The following is a 20,619-nucleotide window of genomic DNA, read 5'->3' on the forward strand; positions in this document are numbered from 1 at the left end:
TTGTTCTTACTTACACTGGTTGGCTTTAGATAAAGGTGTTGGGTGGGAAGGGATTTTGACAAGTTTCATATGTAATAGATAAGGTGAGCTGTTAATTGTTTAACAAGACCATGTTTCATACTGGCTTTTATACACATTCAGTAAACAATTACTAGTGAATTTAATTTTTTTTCAATAGTTTCAGCTTGATAATGGTTGAGATTTTCTCAGAAAGGACAACTTTATTTCCTGAAATAGTTAATGGTAGCTGTTGGAATGGACCCAATATTAGACAACCAAAGATCTTTAACTGCAGTTAGGCTGAGGTTATTTAAATTAAAAAAGAACATTAAATACTTGTTTCAGTATTTGAAAGCAAGCATACTCATCACATTTTTACTTTTATGGCTATTCTTTTAATGGAAATTAATTTAAAAATTAATACAGTCTGTTAGGTGTAATAATGCTGCAGAATTAAAAACAATCTACACTGTCTTATGCTACTAATACACTTTCTATGCTTGCTGTAATTAGATTAGAATTGTAAATAACTTGTGCCTCTTAATTTTACATCATGCATTTTTCATCAGAGTTAGAGAACAGAAAGTAAAGTGGAGAAATGCACTGAAGATTCATGTAGCCTCAGTGTTGACTAAATCAAGACTTGTGATCTTATTAACTCCACTTAAAACTGTTTTGAGTTTGCTAAATAATCTATTTGCTTTTCATAATGTTGAAAAAAGATGACAAAAAGACAGGCTTCAACTTTGTTTTGCATATTTAGAAGAAAAAGGAAGTTGGAAAGATAATCTGAAGTATAAACTGTCCTAAGAGAAGTTTACAGCCATCCTACTGTGTATGTTATTTTGTAATAAGCGTTCTAATGTTTTCTGGCTACATACATGAAAATGGACAAATTGAGGTTGAACTGAAAAATAATATTCCACTAATAATCCTAAGTGCTATAGGACAATGCAGTAGTCTTCTTAAATCAAATGAATAATTTTTTTCCTTTTTGTGACTGAAAGTTTGGCACCCAACTTGACAATTCAGTGTATTCGTGAGTTCCAGTATCTCACATTGTTTTTGTAAAAACTGACTTAAAACATGCAAGTGGTTTTATGCCTGCAAGCTTGAGCTGTCCTACCACTTGTTTTATAGCAACAGATGATGTTTTTTTGGAAGTTTGTCTTGCCCTTGTTGAAAGCTTGGCAGAGAAAATCTGAACATTGTAGATAATTGCTTGGTTGGTGTTGTACCCCAGGACATCTGTATCTATCAGAATGCCATAAACTCATGTGTGAGCGTCCCACCAGAGAGGCAATTAATTTTCACCAGGCTTATGTGCTGCTGAGATGCCCTAAATTGTCACAGGCCTTTCAACTCTGTGTTATCAGATGCCTCTCTTTTATATCAGCTCTAAACTCATTGTAGACATTTATCCTTTGGATTATTCCACTTGTAAACCCCTTACTCTGCCACTGGTTGCTATTCTACTTGTATACGAAATCTTGGCACTGTAAAGTTTTTATGAGAGAAACACATAGTAAGCAGTGTTTTCTTGGCTAGTTATGAGAGCCAAAACCAGACAACTACTTGATATATGCAGTTATGGAAGATGTATCAAAATCAAGGGTATATATTTATTAGAGTGTATTTCTTACATTTTCTATGGTTTAATTTTAAGGAAGCCTGTAATGAGAAATATTGAAATGTAATGAACTGATCACACTATCTACAAATTCTTTGTAGAAGAGACTGGGTATTTTGCACAGTGAGTTTATAGGTTATGGCTCCTAAGTGCTGGTACAATACAAGATTGTAAAATTATGGTGCTGCTATATGTGTGTTGCTTGGGAAGCAGTGAATGACTGAGCATGATAAAATACACATCTCAGAATTTGCCCTGCTTTGCTTCAAGTCAAAGGTTGGATTGGATGATTTTGGATGTCTTTTCCAGCCTTAATGGTGCTATGATCTGCAATCTAGACATCTGTTCCAGTAAGCATTTGGGTGCATTACAAATCATAACTTGTAATCTCGAGATGTAAAAAAACCCACACCCCTAAAAACAACCCACAGACCAAAAGAGCCTTAAAACCTTGTTCTTTTTCATAAGGTGGTTAATAGTGCTGGTATAGCTCTCATTAAGCATATCCACTGTATTTATATTGTTGCTTTAATTAGAGATAATTTTATGGGTGACATCATATTAGCAAATGTAAATCTTTGTCTGAACTTTCCTTTTAAGCATTTCTACAAGTTGTATGCACTGGACTTAGTTTTCTGTGCTTCAGGAATATTTTTCACCGTCCTTGTAGGAGCTCAAATTCTCTACCACAGTGAGGCACCAGAATTCAGTTATCTTCCAGCATCTAATAGGTTTATCATCTATGCTGAAGTAATGAAAGTAATCCCTCCACTGACCTTCTTTGTACAATATTTTGCAGCTTTTTTTGCTTTCTTTCTATGATTTGAGAAAGGGCTGCACAAACAGGGGGGAATGGAAGTGGCAAAGCTGTGTCAAATGCAAAGAGTTACTGAGAGGAGTAGGGCAATATTTCTGAGCCTAAGTAGTGCAGCTCCTGGAATGAACCAAGTTTTTAAATTATAGCTGTATATCATATGATTTCATTATTAATCTATGGGGTTTTGCCAATGATATATTAATCATTAAAGAGAGCAATGTTTTGATAGCTTTATTTATAGTTGAATGTGCATGAAGCATTTGCTTTTGTATATAATTTATGTTTTATCTAAGCCTTTTATGCATTTTATTTCTTTTTATAAATTACAAATTGCATATGTTGGGGAAAGGAAGTACATGTTTGTGAGATTAGTTTGTAACACATTTACAGATGATTAATTATGATAATATGCCCAAAAATTGCTGGGCCTTTAAGAACAGGGAAAATGTGCCAGAGTATCTATTTTACTGTTTTAAAGGCTTTATGAGGTTGTAATTACCATCTCTGAGATAAATTGTTTCATCTTTTTTGAATCTTTTTTGCTATCACTATTGCTTTTCTTAAGTCTCTCTCAACCTCTGTCACTTGTCAAATAATCAGGCTGTCCAATTCTTTGTGCGTTTCCTCTTTCAAATTAAGTACTTGCTGGTTTAATGATTGTTATAATATACAAATATAATTTTTCCTGAGATAATTGCGCACTCATTAAATGACTGCTATAATTGTCTGTAAAATGTGCCAAAAGAGAAGCATTTTTGCAAAAAGAAGTTAACAGATGGCAGGCATAGGAAGGAAGCTTCTGGCTGGGTCAAATTACAGGAGTAATCCTACAGATAGCAAGGTGAGACTAGTTGACAAAAATAAGTTCAATTTACATTAATTTTTTAATGATATTGCAGGATAAATGTGGTTGCATAATCTAAATAACTATTTGCAAACAGATGTCTTGTTAACACTGAAAAACTATAAAGCAGTTCAGTAATGTAAGAGTACTGATATAATTGTGCAAGCTTAGTGTCTAGAAGAAATGGTACCTAATTACAGAGAAAAGAGAAAACAAAATCCATGTTAAATTGTCTTTTAAAGACAGCAACCCATCCTATAGGCTGTTAAAGCTGCAGTTCAATATATGCCTAAACTATAATTAGTTAAGGGAAAAAACGTTAAGAAAAAAAGCTCCTATTCTTCCACTTTGTGTTGTGTTAATGCAACCATTTGTGCTATGAACTGAACTGGGAAACTCCTTCATGTCCAGAGAAACTTTGCAATTTTTTTGTCAAGGAACTTCAGGAATAGAAGTTCCTGGTTTAGATATCTCAGTTGCCCAGAATCATATTGCATAGAAGCAGTGGAGGGGAGCTATCAGTGCCTACAGGTATCTCACAGTGTCAAGAGCAGGGGGCCAGACTTTTCAGTGATGCCCAGGGACAGGACAAGGGACAATGGGCACAAACTGAAATGGGGGATCTGCCATCTGAATATGAGGAAAAACCTCTTTACTGTGAGGGTGGCAGAGCTCTGGAACAGGCTGCCCAGAGAGGATGGTTCTATTCAAGAACCATCTGGGCATGATCCTGTGCAACCTGTTCTAGGTGACCCTGCTTTAGCAGGAGGGTTGAACTAGACCATCTCCAGATGTCCCTTCCAACCTCAGCCATCCTAGGATTGTGTGAGAAAGGAGTAGGAGGCATCATTTTCTGCAGTAGAGGCAAAATAATTGTGCATGGAACTGTAACCTCAAATGCAAAGAGAGTGCAAGTGGGCTCGATGTAGGACTATCCCTTGGCTCCAGTAACCACTAACCTGTTTTCACTGACACTATTATGCAAACTCTAAACTTTTGAGTGGCTTCAAACATACCTTTGCCTCTAAAACTTCCAAAACAGCCCTCTATCTTGAGACATTTTTTAGAAAATCATATACTTTATGAAGTGTTAGTGAAGTGTTATTGCTGAAGGAGAAGCAGAACTTGTCAAGGTGTTAACCAGTAGTATGGCTTCAAAGCCAGAGAATCTGAATTACATTTGGAATTCATGTAGCTTTTGTCCAGATGTCAGTGTGCTTTGTGCACTCAGGTTTTATAGTTTCTTTTAGCTATTATGTTAATTTTAAATATATAGATCAAAATAATTTCCAGCCCTTTGCCTACCTAACAGCCTCCCGCATCTGGAGAGATGTTGTTTTCTCTGTTCATTATCAGCTTAAAAAAAATTTGCTCAAGTTGCGGGTTACATGGATTTTGAAGAGTGTCTATTGTCAGGTGTTGACTGGATTGGGAACTCTAAAGGCTAATAAATATAAATTAGTGGGTTTCTAGGATGATGAGACTGAGAATTCTAATGCTGATTTGAGTAAGTTTGATAAACGAAACTAGCAATGTTAGGCGAGAAAAGATGACAAGTCTTACGTTTTTGAAAGCTGTGTAATTTTTCTTTCATAAATGTGGCAGGTTTTCTTTTGTGTGGATTATTTGGCTTGTGTTTGTACTTGGGTTTTTTCTTCCCTTGATACCTTACTGTGAAGGCAAGCATTTTAATTTATATCTCATGAAATCGTTCCCATCTTTTACATACTGCCCTTTCAGGAGTTAGTCTGTATTTGAGAATAATTTTCAATGTTTGTAGTGTATCATATATGTGCACATAAGCTATTTGGCAGCATATTGAATTGCAAACCAGAATTAGTTTCATAGATTGATAGGAAGTCCTCTTTTAAAAGATATTCATGACTTCACAATTTAGTTGTAGTTTATATATTGGAAGGAAAAGTTAGCGTTAGTGTTAAAGAAAACATTGCAGATATTTTGGTTCTGAGCATTTTGTGTATTTTCTTATCGTTTGAAACATTATTTTAAAAACCTGTCAGTCAAAACTGTCTTTCTGAAACAGTCTTAAGTAATCTTAAAGACCATTGTTTCACTGTACCTTTTGTTTTTCACTGTACCAATTGTTTTTACTGAGTACCACACGTACAGAGAGTTCTTTAAGCAAACTTACAAGAAAAACATAGCTATTGTGATTTTTGTGACTTGCAACATGCTATGGCTTACAGTACCTGTTTGTATCTTCAGAAGAATAAGAAGATGCATGTGGATTGTTTTTTATCTTTGTTAAGTCTTTGTAGCAGTTGTCCATGAGGCCCACGTATGGCTCAGCTTGATGTGTAAACTCTGTTGTAGCAGGAACTTTGGTCCTTGCAACTCCTAAAAGCAGCAACCAACTGTCACAGAACCCAAGCTGTCACAGGGAAGGCAGGTAAATTATTTAAGGAACATCTGAGTGACAAAACCAGACATGTGTCTTAATGTCTTTGAGTTCAGTAAGAACAATTTTTAAAAAAGATTAGGCAAATTTATTTTGATGTGTCTGCATTGTAGCTCCTATTTATATCATCCTTGGGAGGATTCTTTGACGTGCAATCATGTCGTGTTATGAAATCTGAGCAGCTCCTGCCACTACACGAGAGATGTGTTTTGTGGTGCCAGCCCAGGGTGCTTTTTGGCTAAATATGATTTCAGAAATGGTGACCCAGCCTTGCTTGGGGACAGAGGAACGAAGTGGCTCGTGCTTGTGACTGTGCTTGGGGATGTCCTTGGCAGCACACTGTGGTCTCTGACCAGGCTGTCATTCTGCTCTGTGTCGATGACACTTTCTGTTGACTTCAACTCCGCTAAAGATGATAAGAATGTCTCTTGTCTTGACCTTTCCAGTGGGTCTAGTCCTGCCACTTTTGCTAGCAGCCAGGCTGAGTTGAGATAAAAAATTACCACTATGCTTATGTTTCTAGAGACCTGTCTTGCAACTTTTTCTGTTTGATCCCTACCAAAAGTTCATGCTCCTTGCTGGGTGGGGTTTTTAGAGTTTTTTGGTGTGTTTTTGTTTTGTTTTGGGTTTTTTTGTTTGTTTTATGGTTATCCCTATGAAGCTCTTGGATGTTTTTTCTCTAGAAATTTTTTAGGAGACTTTTGGGGAAAAAACGGTTTGGGTTTTTTGCTTTTTTGGGTTTCATTTGCCTGAAATCAAATTCTGCTGTTCCCCAGTAGTATTCTCTGACTCGGGGCCTCTATTTTCAAACCATCACCCCTTTTTGATAAATTCCTTTTCTTTAGGCATCTTGTTTTACTCCTTAATTTGGGGGGGAGGATTTTGTTCATGAATATTTAACTGAGATAACTAGATTCAACAGAAGTGGCTTCATTAGGTTAGCATATATGCTAAAGGAATCTTTTGTGCTGAAGGTTCCAGCATGTAAAGCTGTTAAAGTAGTTCATTGAAGCTGAAACAAAAAATACGTAAGTTGGTTTGAACTGAAGTGGAAGAAGCATGCCCCCCCCCCTTGATTTAAATGGAAATATGCTGTGCAGGCAGTACTGATATTAGTGGCTCCCCAGCTGTCCATGTTAAAAATAATTGCTTTTCCCAATTCCTGTCAGTATATATATTTTAATGTACATTAAGTGCTGGGGGTTTTTATCTAATTGAAATTACGTTGAAAACATTTTGGTTACTCTGTTAGGTATCCAGTAATACTACGAAGTTCAAAGATTGAGTAAACTTGTAAACTTCACTGCTTCTAGTGAATAAAATTATTGCAAAGAGATGTTACATGCCAGCCTTTCTGAATATGCAGTCTGTTTTGCTTTAAAGATCATTCATGATCACCCTGTTAATCAAATGATACCTATTTTTCACATCTGTCATCTTTCACAATGTTCTGCTATGAACAAGCACTGAAAATACATTTTAAAAAGTAAGCTGCCTATAATATCATAGAATCATTTCCTGGGACTGAACAAGACAATGATGTGTTTTTGTCAAGGAACTTCAGGAATAGAAGTTTTTCCAAGAGCCTTCATACTCTGGATAAGCTGGTTCACTTATCTTTGGAGTGAGTTTTATTTTACCATTGCACTTGATGTACTACAAAATTTGAGTGGAATTTGGTGTTAAAGCATACTGTGGAAGAGAATCTGTCTCTGTGTTTTGTTTAATCTGTGGTTGTTTCTCTGATCTAGCCCAGATTTCCTTCCTGCAGGTACTTGCAGGAGTGAGGTGTTGAGACAAAAGCTGGGCAGGTTCCTGCTGGTTCTGCACAGTTCTTGCCCACTTGCCCTTCTTTCATCCCTTCAGTATGTTCAGTGACTCCTCTAAGTAGCAGAAGAGTACAAAGAATCGAGGATTTGCACTTTACAGCCCTTCACACCTGTAATATCTTCTGCTTCTGGGACTGGTAACAAATGGAGAGGCTTTAAGGGGGACAGTGGAAGGAAATAGTGACAGTAGTAAACTTCCTAAGGATGGCAGATTTTTGTTTCAATTATAAAAATATGTTCCTACAAGGCCACTTCCATGAGAGGTGTAGAAGGAACACAATAACTGAAATTAAGTTTTGACAAGAACCAACTACAGTTAAGGTCCTGTTGCTTTTCCTTGCTCAGAGATGTTTGCTCTGCTGGTTTCTTGGGGTGCTCAGGACAGGAATGCTGAAGCTGATCTTGGGTGTTTGGATTAAGGGGAATAAAAAGCTCCTTGTGTGTTGCTCTTTTTGAAGGTAGTTTGGGTGGGGTTTTGTTTCCTGGTCTTCCTTCTCTGGTTGGTAAAAAAAATAAAACCATGAGAAAATTACTCTCTTGGTAGCACACAAAACTCATGGCCATACAGAACATGGGTGCGCGGGTAGCAACGTGGGAAAATTCAGTTTAATTTTGAGTTTGTTTTCTGTTGTGAAGACTTTTGCAATCAGTTCTTTGCTGTTTTACCTTTAAATCAGCATTTTGAAAGATTCTGTCACCTGAAATTAGTGCAGCTTCACCTAATGTTATATTTTTCTGGAGTATGAAAGGTCATTAAAAAAAAGTTGGGGAGAGCTGATCTCTTACTGCTTTGCAGCATTCCATTCCCCACAGTAATAGAAACTATCTGGCTTTACATGTTAAATACATTTTTCCTATTGTAAAAATAGGGGGGGGGGGGGTTCAGAAGAAGCAAACTATTACCTATATCTTCTAAGAAGGTGTTGAACGATGTGAGAGTTCAGTGAATCAATATATTTGTACAGCTTTATCTGGGGATTTTGAACTTTAATGACTAGTCTTTTTAAAACAGAATATGTTTGAATTTTCTTGTCCATAAGTAGTTGGTGAAGTATTTTGCAGATTTATTTCCAGATGCCCACACAGGACTTGTTTCAAACAGTGAACTGAAACCTGACTTTCCTTTTATAGATTACAGAGTTTAGTCAACTGTTTTTTAAGGAGTCAAATAATTGCAAAATTTGTAAGGTTAAGATTGATCAAAAATGCAAGAAAGAAATGGTGTAGTGGAACTTTTTTGCTAAAACATTTTGCCATTAGGATAGGTATTAAAGGCTTTAGAAAATCCATAGAGGTATGGCATGCCTGTGAATTTGGTCTGAGCCTAATAATTCAATGGTGCATCCACCAGTTGTCTTGAATATGAACATTACATTTTTTTTTCATATATAGGAGCCCAGAGTTTTCTCCTGTTAAGTCATATATAGTGATACTTGTAGTGGGGACCACAGGTGGAACATGAGGTATGCACTGCATGAGGCTTAGATCAGTACAAGTACTGAGTGTTACTGGTTCTGCATGTGAAAAAGAGCACTGAGGAGTTTTGCTGAGGCTGTGGGTTTTATTGGCATTGTCTGCCACTTTGCAAATAGCTGTGTTCACCATCAGAGACTGGAACCCAAGAGAAGTGGGTACAGAACACCAAGCCACTGATAATTGAGCCACGTTCAATGCAGTCACTTGGCAGAGCAAGCAGGATGAAGCTCTCAATTTCTTTTATTTCCTGGCAATTTAATGTGCTCCATTACATAGTGCCTCCTTTAAGAATTACGGGCCAAATACACACAGTTTTTATTCCGCTACTAAATATTCAGAAAAAACATTCTAATTATATTTGGCACTGAGCCCCAAAATACTGCCTTCAAACCAAGTCTTCCAAATGGAAGCAATATGTGTGCTGCAGACTCGTTCTGTAACACCCAGTGCTGCCTCTACAGTGTGCCCAGGGTAGCAGCTGCTTACATTGAACAGTGGCTTGATTTTCTCCCCGTGAATGATAGGGGAAGTCACTGCTTAAGAAGCTGCTACTAATAACTATGGTATCTTTGCTATATTAGTGGGAAAACATGATTAGTGATATTATTACTGGGTTCTGTGGCACTGAGATGTGAAACAACACCCTGTGTAGAGTGTGGCATACAAACAGGTGCATGTTTCATCTTAGAAATATGACTAGTTTAAGGTTGCTGACCTTTCCATTAATGTTTTCATTTCATTTAAAATTTGGTTATAAGCATGGTGTTAAATGCCTTGTGAGGCACAAATAACTTTCACATCCCAAATCATAAATTTACATTCTGAAGTGACAGTTATACAGATAAAAATTTTGCCTGGCCATGTTGCTGTAGTCATTAGCCGTTCATTTACCAACATTACAGATAACAAGTACGGAAGAGGGAAAAGATAGATTCTCCCCCTGTACCTTGTTCCTTTTTTTTTTATAATCTGTCTGTAACATCTATTTTAATTTGGGTTAGGTTTCACATATGCTTGTCTTGAAATTCTGTATCCCTTAAACACTGAGATGTGCATGAGCGATGATAATAAGCAAGAAAAAGAAGGAAGAGTATTATCAGCATATTGAAAGAACCACAATTTGGAATGCTTCATTGGCTCCCTTAATAGTTCCATACAAGTACCAAAGAGAGTGGAAAAATGATAGAACCCCATGGATCTCCATTTGCCAGTGCTCTTGGCTTTGTAAAGCAATCCCTGCAGATGGTGTGGGGCAACTGTTGAACAGGAAAATAAAAAGCAATTCAGAAGGAACTCTGAGGGAGTTCTCTCTGGAGAAAAGAAATCCTGTTGCATATTGAGGAGATCTTCCCATCAGTTGTGCAGAAGTAGCTTGATTAACCATCAAAATCTCATTCCAGTATATTGTCTAAGGAAAACTACATCTTTTGCTGGGATTGCCATGCAGCAAAGGAGACTCCTTTCTGCCCACATGTGGAGTGACACCCATTCATATTTTAAGCAGTCTTCTACAGATGGACTCTGTCAAAGGTGTGGGTTCTCTTTTTTTTTTTTTTTTAATAGATATACCTTTGAAATACAAATCCACCATTAAAAAATCACTGGAAGAGTTATTTATGCAGACTATTCTAGAGGAAAAATGTTCAGAGTACTAGAATGGAATTCTGAAATCACTGACTTGAGTTCATGCTTTTTTTTTAAAGTTGCATTCATAAATACAATTTTATAATTCAATTGAGGAATGGATATTCCTTTAAGATTTTTCACTGTAGCAGCTTAAAAGCAACTGCAGTTTTCAAATTTTCATGTGATTATGATGTGACAAAATAAGCTGATTTGGGGAAAAAGCCCAAACTATTGATTAATCATTAGTTATGCAATTTATTTATTTGTATTATGGTTCTGATATTGATACTTTTTTGGTGACTTGACATGCACAAAGGGATGCCTTGTTTAGTAATAAACATGAACAAAGATGATGTGGTAATGCATGAAGATCAGGTTTCCAGGTGGCTAATTTTAGCTGCTTTTAGTGAAGTTGATGTCAAGGTCATCTTGATTTTCCTAAGGACTTGGTAGACCTGCAAGAACTTGTTATGCTCTCCAGGCATATGGTACTTAGTCTGAGCATCTTCCTGCAGGTGGGTACTACCACCAGTAGGAGTAAAAGGATAATTCAAGCCATTGCAAATTCAAACCTTGGCTTTCTATTCTTAGACTAGTTAAGGTCATAATTTAGTTCTTAGTGGTAGCTAATGTTTGGGTCAGTAGATCCACAAGTGAAAAACATTATTTTTAAAAAATTAAATCACAAATGTGTGACTCATTAAAATTCAGAGGAAAGCATTATCAGTCCTTAAAATATATCAATGGAGATATATATATATATATATATGGATGCAACTAAGGAGAGATACTCGCTCTTAAAGATTCTGTGCATGCATAGAATTGAAAGTAATACTACTGTGTCATGAATGGCCATACCTACTGTAAGAAAGGTGTTCTTACAGTGGAAGCCATGTTTTAGTATTGGAACAGATAAGGCAGGATTTGGGAAGGTTTTCTAGGAGTTAGATCTCTTTTTCAGTGTTAAACTCACCTTCTCTTTGGGACTTGCTTTGTAGTGCTAAGAAAGGATGTGAAGAAATATTAGTTGTTGTGGAGCAAATTAAAATGGGTTTAGGCCTTCGAGGGGAAAACCCCGATGTCTGTAAGTGTTCAGGATGGTGGTTTGTCCTTGCTGGAGGAAGGACTGTTATGCCAGTGAAGGTCTTCAAATGCATATCCTCTGCAACCACAACAAAATGTTGGAGAAATGCCTTTCCATGAAAAGCCTACTCAGCAGAGTAGCGCTGGCTATTAGGAAGACTGCTGTCATAGTTCAGTCTTTCGATATTGCCTGGTAACTTGATTGCTTTTACATTAGCTTAATTAAGAAATCATTGAGGTATGTGTAGGATACCTTCTACTCCTGAAAAACAGAATGTCAAATTTACTTGAATACTGCTGACAAGATGCTCCCCTGGCTGTGAATGAGGGCATGTGTGGGGAAGTCTACAGCTGTTGTCTGATCTGTTGTTCCACCCTCAGTATTTTTAGGGCTGGTTCAGTGGTGTGAACAGCAGCACAGCCCATACCTGCTGCTGTTAATGGCTTTTGCAGGTGGCAGCAATAGTGTGAATTTGACGTGATTCCTGCCAATTTGCCTGCTGCCCACAGGATTGCGTGGAGCAGCAGGGAGCTGACAGGAGGCTTGTTCACTGCACTCGGCTGCTGCTTGGCAAAGCCATTAGCAGCAGCAGATACCCTGGAGCTCTCTCTGTGCAGACACAAGACAACATTGCATTGGTTTACGTTCAGTTATATTTGGATGATAATCTTTGCAACCGTGAGAAGTAAAAACATATTTTTCCAAATAAAATCTTCAGTTTTTAAATATGTAGCTGCCTCAGGGTTTTCCTTTCCATCTTCTCCTATGTGTTTGTCAGTTAAGAATCTCCCTTATTCTAGATGGAATAGGTTTGTAAGCCACTGGTGAAAGGATATGTTCCTTTAGGACGTTTGATCTGCACTCCTGCTCACTAAGGGGGAAGGGGTATTTTCAGCTTGGCAAAAGGCTTTTCCCTTTTTGTTACAGATGCTGTGTAGCTTTTGAAATGGTTTTCAGTGTGCATGATGGTTTATAAGCATTCAATCATTTTATAGCCATGCATATTTTGGAATCATGGAATTATTATCAGAATAAAAGACCTCTGCTGAATTAGGTGGCTTTTGTTGCTTTGGTTGCTAAGTACACACTGATCCTGTCCTCTGTAGTCCAAGTGTGTTTTATGTTCTAATCTCAAGGCACTTGTGTTGCTTTCCAGTTTTGTTTTTTTGTGACAATTATGACCTTCTTGAAGGTTTCTTTACAGGTTTATTTAGCTTAGAATGGCTAGCTGGTGCATTCCTGCTTGTTCATGAATGTAATTTCCATATGGTTAGAAATGTCATAGCAAAATTAAAAAAAGACGGTTTCGGATTTCTAAGAAATAGCTTAATGTTTGTGCAGTGCAGGAGACAGAACTCGGAAGGGATAGTACAGAGCAAGAAGCAGAGGGTCAGCCTGAGGAATTATAACACAGAGAAGCCTTGTCCAGCATACTCACAATTCTACAGTAAGAATGTAGTAAATGTTGTTGAGGAATAAATTGGAAGGCAGCTTTGACCTCTGAGTAAATGTAGCAAAGAAACTTTTTGTTTTAAAGGAATAAAATATCTAGGAAGATGATTGTAAAAGGATTAATGAAAAAGCCACCATTTCTGTATTGCCTACTTAATTATTAAGCATTTTTGTTTGTTTGTTTCTGGCTCAGGAATGTTCAAGAACATACCAATGTAACAGTACTGACTTTAGTAGCATTTGGCTTAGAGCTGAAATTATACCAAGGGTACATTAGGAATAGGGTTTTTTGTTTAGCTGATCTCAAAATGCAAAATAGTACATTATTTAGCATTTTTACTAAGTCACGAAATAATAACCCTAAAAGCTAAATCCCTGTATTTTTTTATAGGTACTGTAAGCATAATGTAGAAACATCTTTCCCGGAGTTCTCAGAAGTAAAATTAATATGTAATAATTGTCCTTGTGATTAAGCTGCGTATTTACAAAAATATCCTTGAATTTAAATGGTATTGTTAAGGAAAGAGACCATTTAATCTATTGGTACCATAGTGTTTTCACTGGACGATGAACTTAATTTTGAAATTAATCTGAAATAGAAGTGAAATTTTGTTTTATTGTAGGGCCTAATATTAACAATCTCAAAATCCTTGCAATATTTTCAACTTTCTATGGAAAAACATCCATATTGCAAAATAAAGGTATCAGTATATATTCAGCAAAACAGAAATAAAATCCTCATTTTTCTTCATTCTTCTTGAACAGGCTTCTGAGAATCAAGGGTATTGCTAGGATAGAGCTATGCTGTCAAAAGCTTCTTGGTCTTTTTAATAGCCTTTCAAAAAACCCAGTCATATCTTCTTTTTGTTTTTATTTTATATGTTGACGATACGTATATAAAAACTTGTCTGATCTTTTAAAATAGCGCTTTAAACCAACCTCGGAATGAAGAGGCGCTTACCACAGAGCCGAGTCCCAAGTAAGCGAGGTCCTCACCGCAGGGTCCCGCAGGTCCGGGCAGGGGAGAGGCATAAACCCAAGGACTTCTTCCATTTTCTGTAGGAAGCAGGGAAGCCTGTCAGCAAATGCTTATGTAGTCACTGCTGCCAGCTTATAGTAATGAATTAAATGCAAGAAAAATAATTTAAAAAAAAGAAGTCTACTGGAGAGCGAAATCTGTTTGAGGCCACAGGCTCGGGTCGAGCCGCTGTCCCCCCGTGCCATCCCCGGGGCTGGAGCCGCAGGGTCGCAGCGCAGCGAGGTCCAGGACGGAACAGCGCCTGGTTCCCACGGTTTTCCAAGGAGCGAGCGGCCGCTGTGGGCGGCGCTGCGGGCGGGGAGCGGGAAGGGTTAAAGCCGATCCCCGCGGGGGTTAAACCGGAGCCTAATGGAATAATGACGGGTAGCACCATCTGCTGGCCTAGTTCCGCGGGGAGCGGGTCTAACCAGCGCTAATATTGGCGCTGATGCCGTTTGATGCTTTGTGCGTTTCTTTCCGCGCTTTGTTGGGATCCTCTGTCCGCGCACGGCGGGGCCGGGCCCGGCCCGGGGGCGGCGGGAGCGCGCCGGGCAGGGCGCGGGGATGCTCCGGGAGCCGCTCTGTGCTCGGGGAGCGCCGTGCACGGCCCGGCTGCCGCTCGCTAAATAGGCCATTTAGCAATCTTCTCCCCATGCTTTCCTCCTGAGCACTGCCTGGGGTGCTGCAAAAGCGGAGGGCAAGTCTTTGTCTGACGCCAAAAATGTCTTCAGTGAAGAGGCCAAGAGGAAGGGTAAGTGAGAGCCTGAATGAGTGGGAGGAGGAGGGGTTCTTTGGGCTAAAAGGCTAATGGGATTGAATAACCTTCCTTATTACTGGCTGCTGCTGCGGGAGCGGCATCGCCATCTTGAGCTGTTCCCGTGCTGGGTCCGGCTGTTTGTTCCAGCCCCGGGGCTTTAAGGTGGCATCGGGAGCGGCCCCATCCCTGCCTCCCGCCCCCGCCGCCCATGAGGCACCTATAGAACATGTATCCCGGGAAGTGCGCGGGGTTTGCCCAGAAAATGTGTGTGGAAATTCCTGGTGGCTTTTCTTCCTGCTGTAGGCAGAGGCGCATTTACGGGTGAGAACGTAACATAACTGTTATCTGCTGGGTTTTTGTGTTTGAATAGGAAATTCTTTCCATTCCTCAAAGGGGGAGGGGAGGAAAGCGAAAACATGTCTCCTGGCTGGCTGCGGGAGAGGCTCATCAGCCCAGTAAACAATTCTGCGTCCATGAAACGGGCATTAAAACCCCGAAAGATAAAAACAAGTTACGTTTTTTAACCAAGGCGCTGAGCGTATGTGGATCTAAATAAAAGAAACGCTGCTGTCTGATCGTTTTACGGATACAGAGCTGTGTAATTTTAGTTTTGGTTTTATCTTTTGTCTGTTTTTTAATCTTGGTGTTGTTCAAGCGTCTGTTGTGTTTATCACCGAGTCAGTCCTGTAGATCATTCGTCTGCTTTAAGGTAACTGTGGTCCTGGTATCCTACTAAAGGCGAAACACTGATGCTGTTACCTTCGGGAGCTCGTTGCTTTTCCATGTTCTGCTGGAGATGTTGGATGTGTGTGTCAAATGTATGGGAATGCTGGAAAGGTTAAGGGTTTAACTACAGATGTGGAGAGAAGGCTGAGAGAATTTTAGAAGGACATTTTTTACTGACTTTCAGTGCGTAGATTGGTTGTCTAAAACCCACAATTGATGTAGTTACTCTGAAACCCACGCCATTCTGTGGTATAAACTGAATTCCTCCTTTTTTGTGTCTGCATGCGTCCCTGACAGCTACATTTTTTAAAAAATGCATATCTGTATAAAGAATGCTTGCGCTTTTTCTTTATATGTTTAAAATAAGGGGATTTTATTTACTTTTTCTCTCTTGCTTCAGCCTCCTTCCTCCAAGAAGACTGATGGTTCAGGATCATATACTAAGATGCAGAATACCCAGGTGAGGGCAATGTCTGAAAAGAAGCAGAAGAAAAAAACAGACTTGGAAAGTAAACAAGAGAAGGCAAATCGTATAATATCTGAAGCAATTGCAAAAGCAAAAGAAAGAGGAGAGAGAAACATTCCACGAGTAATGAGCCCTGAAAATTTCCCCAGTGTTTCAGCTGAAGCAAAAGACGAAAAGAAGGGCAGAAAAGTTAAATCCAAACCAAAGGACAAGGAGAGCAAAAAGCCGAAAACTGGTTCCTCATCCAAAATTAAAGAGAAAACAAAAATTGGGTAAGTAGATTAAAATGTCTGTCTTCTCTTCAGATCTAAATCCTTGATTAAAATGAAAAGTGCTTACTGATAATAAAATGTTCGCCTCCACTGCCTACACAGAATTTTTCCTGATTAAGTCCATGTGTGGACTCTCTCATTCAGGAACAAGAATGCTCTGTTTTCTCTTTAGATAAAATCAATGTAGGACTGTCCTTTTGAAAGGAATTACTTTAAATTCATAATCTAAAATATTCTATACTCACTTTGAACCATGGACCCAAGTATCTTTCATCTAGTGTTGTAATCAGTTCTGACTCCAAATTAAGTTTCTCTATATTATAAATGCTGTCTTTATCAGTTTTGGCATGTAGCCTCAATACTTTGGCATGTAGCCTCAATACAGTGTGCATGGGGAGAAACTGGAAGCCTAATGAACTTCCAAGAAAGAGAAGATTACAGATATCACGTGTATCAAAAGTAAAGCACATTTTGGAAAAATTATATTCTAAGCACTCTGTAGTCTTTGGTCATATCAGTTTAATCTGCCCTCTCAAAAACTTTGCAGACTCAGCTGGGTCAAGCTGTGTGGATACCTTGGGGTAAGGAGCTTTCAGAGGACGTTAGGTGTTAGAAGGCTCCAAGGGATTCAGTAGATGACATGTCCTCTGACTCCACAGCTAACCTATGTCACCTGTATACTTCTAAAGGAAAGTATTTGATTTCCCATGTTAAGTGTGTCAGTTGGAATTGGAAATGAAAATCATAGCTACAGTCTGATATTTATTTTTTTTTACATTGATGCTCTTTTTGTGGTAACAGAAATATTAACTGGCATATCTCTCCAAATTTAAATGTCTCATATACATATGTATATTCTCATGTATGGAGCTGAAATGAATGTTCTTTTAATCAGCATATTTCTCTGCATTTTCTTTTTTTCCTAGAGATCAGTACTTTTCTTATATGTTTGAAGTAAACAACATTGAGTAGTTATAGTGTGAAGGTTATACATACTATACTCATACACCGCACTTGATTCTTAGTGTGAACTTTCATGGTGTTAATTCCTTTCTTTTCTGATTCTGGGTTGGCATGTGATGCTGGTCATAAGTGCACTGGGTACTGCTTTTTTTTTATTTTCTCCATCTTGTTTAAGATGGGATTTTGGATGTGTATTCCGAAATTGATTTTGCTTTCATGTTTCTGAGTTTATTCACGTTCTATAACAAACACTTTGTGGGTCTGTCAAAAAACTTTACAGGGTCATTTAGCTGGTGGCAGTTGCATGGAGCTTTATGATTTGTCCTTCTTATTGATTCTTTTGGATAATTCACAAAGGCTGCCAAAGTATCATCCTTATGATATACTCCATAGTTCTCATAATATTTTTACTGTTTTTAAACAAAAAATAATAGGATGTAAGCTGTTACCTCCAATTTGTAGTTCTGCATTCACTTTTGTCTTCGTGAAACGCTTCGCTGTGCACATCAAATCAGTTTTCAGGATTTCGTCAGACGGTGTCAGTTGAGAAAGAGATGTTTCTCAAACCATGTTTTTAACCATGGTTATTTGTGCTTGATGCAAAGTGCCTGCAAGATGCTGAGGAACTCCCATTTAATTAAGTATGGTCACTGTTATATAATTTTGCACTGAGCTGCGAAGGTTTGCCTCCCCATTGTTTACCAGTTTAATCAGCTAATGCCCCAGTAGCTCTCTATTAACTTAATCATGCTGCCAGGTATTGCTCTAACTAGGTAGGATGTATATCTGAAGATTTAGCAGTCAGGTCCTGTTAAAAAGCAGTGAAGAGAGTCTTCCAGAGCCTCGTATTACAGATTTCACAGAATTGCCTTGTATTTAGGTGGCCAGCAGCAAATCAAATGCTTTGAGGCATCCAGAGAGTGCATTTTTGTATCCAGATTCATGTGTTGAGTTAGCACTGTTTTATATTATTGATATAAATACGTAAAATAACTGTTTAGCAAAGAATATACCACTGATTTTGCAGAGTAGTAATTGCAATAAGGCCTCGATTTTTTAAAAGAGTAATCTTACAGGCTCTTCTTTCTGTGCAAATGTAACTACTGATCTTACAGAAGAATAATTACCATAGAATAGCTTTATTTGTCTTTACAAAGGTGGTTAAAAAAATTGTGTGATTAATAAAATGTGTTTTGTTCAGAGTAGAACAAACCTAAATAACTAATAAGTGTTTTAGAAGGCTAAAACAACTCTTTTAAAGGTTTCTTCCTGACTTCCGTTCTTAAGAAAATATTCCTTAATGAACACACATCCTCAGATTTATTACTATGTCAAAATAGGAATGAGTTTTTAAGCATATGGGTTTCTCCTTTGGTTTTTCTTGTTACCTTAAAAAAAACAAGCTCTGACTGAATCTTGGGAGAAAATTTTACCATGCTAAAATAATACCTTTAAAAGACAAGTGCTTTATTGGGCAAGAAGGGGAATGCGAGAATCTCAATTCAATGAAAACAGGTGGGGTTTTTTCTTGGAAAGAAAGATTTTTGAGATCTGTTTAAAATAGGATGAAAAAAATTATATATTTTTTTAATCAATAAGGAGGAAAAACTTTAAAAAATTGCCAAGTTGTGTATATATAACATTTCTTGCATTTAAGCAGAAAATAAAACCTTAAGTCTCCTCAAATTTTAAAAACATAAGTAAACAATTTCCAACTGTTATCAAACAATTATCAACTAATTTTTCTACAAGCAATAAAACCTTAAAGCCACTAAAGGTTTACAGTAAAAAAAGAATAAGCAAAATACACGTTTTTAACAGTAGGGCAGAATTTATTTGGGTGCATCTGCAGTCCCATTTTAGGAGGAGTTCCACTGTGATATGTGCATCCCAGATGAATACACTTCATTCAGTGTTTTCTGTAGCAAACATGTTTAACTTTCAGGAACTGTTAAAAAGCTGATTCAGTGTGGGGTCGGAGTGCCCGTGCGAGAGGAGGTGCAGAGTTGTGTGTTTTTGAGATCTTAAGTCAGAGGTAGGTTTTGGGTGACTCCTGGTCAATTTGCAGGCTGATGAGGAGCTGAAACTATAGCAAATATATTGAGTTTGTTTGTTTGTTTTGGAAAACGTTTGTGAAATAGTTTTAATCTCTGCTAGCAGCAAACACAGCCTGTTCGATGTGAGCACAATTGTAACCTCTGTGGTCCAGCACTTAAACAGCAAACTCTTTTATGATCATGGACTTTGCTTACATCTTACAGGGATTTTGTCTGTGTAGTATGTCCTGTATTGCTCTTGAGGAAGATTTTGAGAGTTACAGTTGTCCCTCACTGAAAATGATACACTGTGGGTTGGTGCTCTGGTAGAGCTGGAGCTGGAATACCAGTTGCTGAACAGACCTTTATAAAACTGCCTGGTAGCCATCAGTTAAAAAAAAAAGTGTGCTTTTAATTGTAATACAGCACAGTTTTTACTGATATTGAGTAGCCCTCATCTGGGATCAAGATGAGTTTTAGCTACTATGTCTATATTTAGGGGGCAGGATGATTTTTAACAGTCTTTTTTTCCTTGCTACTCGAACACAATTAGTATGTGTTTGGTGGCTTCATCTTAGCTGTTTATGTTTTACTTAGTGATTCCTCTGAGATCTACACGTACAGGAAAAATTTATAGCATACTTCTTTCCAATTTATCATTGCTAGTTAAAAATTGCCAGCAGTTACTTCCTGGGCAGGCTGTAGTTTCTAAAGGTGAGGTTTAAGGTTTTTAGTACTCAGCTGTTATGTCAAAGAAGTAATGCCTGTTAATGTTAGTCAAATGGTTTAGAACTGAATCCAGAGGTTAGTAAAGTTTCTGTACCATAAGCATTGGTGAAGATAAATGACTAAATTGTATTATTACCAAGAACATTGTAAGGGTGTGACAGAAATTATTAGAAGAATGCATGTATAATATATGTAGTGTTACCAAATAAAGTAATCAATTTGCTGTGTGCATTGATTACTGATTAAATTAATTCTTTAAAATTTACTTTACAATTTCTCTGCAGACACCAGAACCACTTTTCATATCCTGGCTATTTACCAAGGTGCATTGACGTTTGGGAATCTATTTAAACCCTTTCATGTTTTTGCATAGAACTTGTTTCCATTTATAAGCTTTTTCTAACTGATTCTACTTCTTCCATCTAAGGTGATGCATATTTAAACTAAAAAGTCTACTTCTTACCACTTGATACGA

The 20,619-nt window shown here is 37.8% G+C and overlaps 1 protein-coding gene across 7 annotated transcripts in view; it reads left to right on the plus strand.

Moving 5' to 3' along the window:
- CHD9 (chromodomain helicase DNA binding protein 9) overlaps nt 1–20,619 on the plus strand; it is an 85,747-nt gene that overhangs the window by 18,942 nt on the left and 46,186 nt on the right. For 5 of the 7 annotated variants that reach the window (XM_027732328.2, XM_027732344.2, XM_039386173.1 and 2 more), the window contains one exon: nt 16,079–16,416. In XM_027732328.2, the coding sequence (XP_027588129.1) occupies nt 16,079–16,416 (338 nt within the window). Of the gene's footprint in view, nt 1–13,839; nt 14,947–15,063; nt 15,274–16,078; nt 16,417–20,619 lie in introns of those variants that run through there. The other 2 variants (XM_027732354.2, XM_027732364.2) reach the window with 2 other exon arrangements.

The sequence above is a fragment of the Pipra filicauda genome, unplaced genomic scaffold (genome assembly GCF_003945595.2).
Source record: "Pipra filicauda isolate LSUMZ 115617 unplaced genomic scaffold, ASM394559v2 scaffold46_size3722508_pilon, whole genome shotgun sequence".
In the NCBI taxonomy this organism is placed as follows: domain Eukaryota; kingdom Metazoa; phylum Chordata; class Aves; order Passeriformes; family Pipridae; genus Pipra; species Pipra filicauda.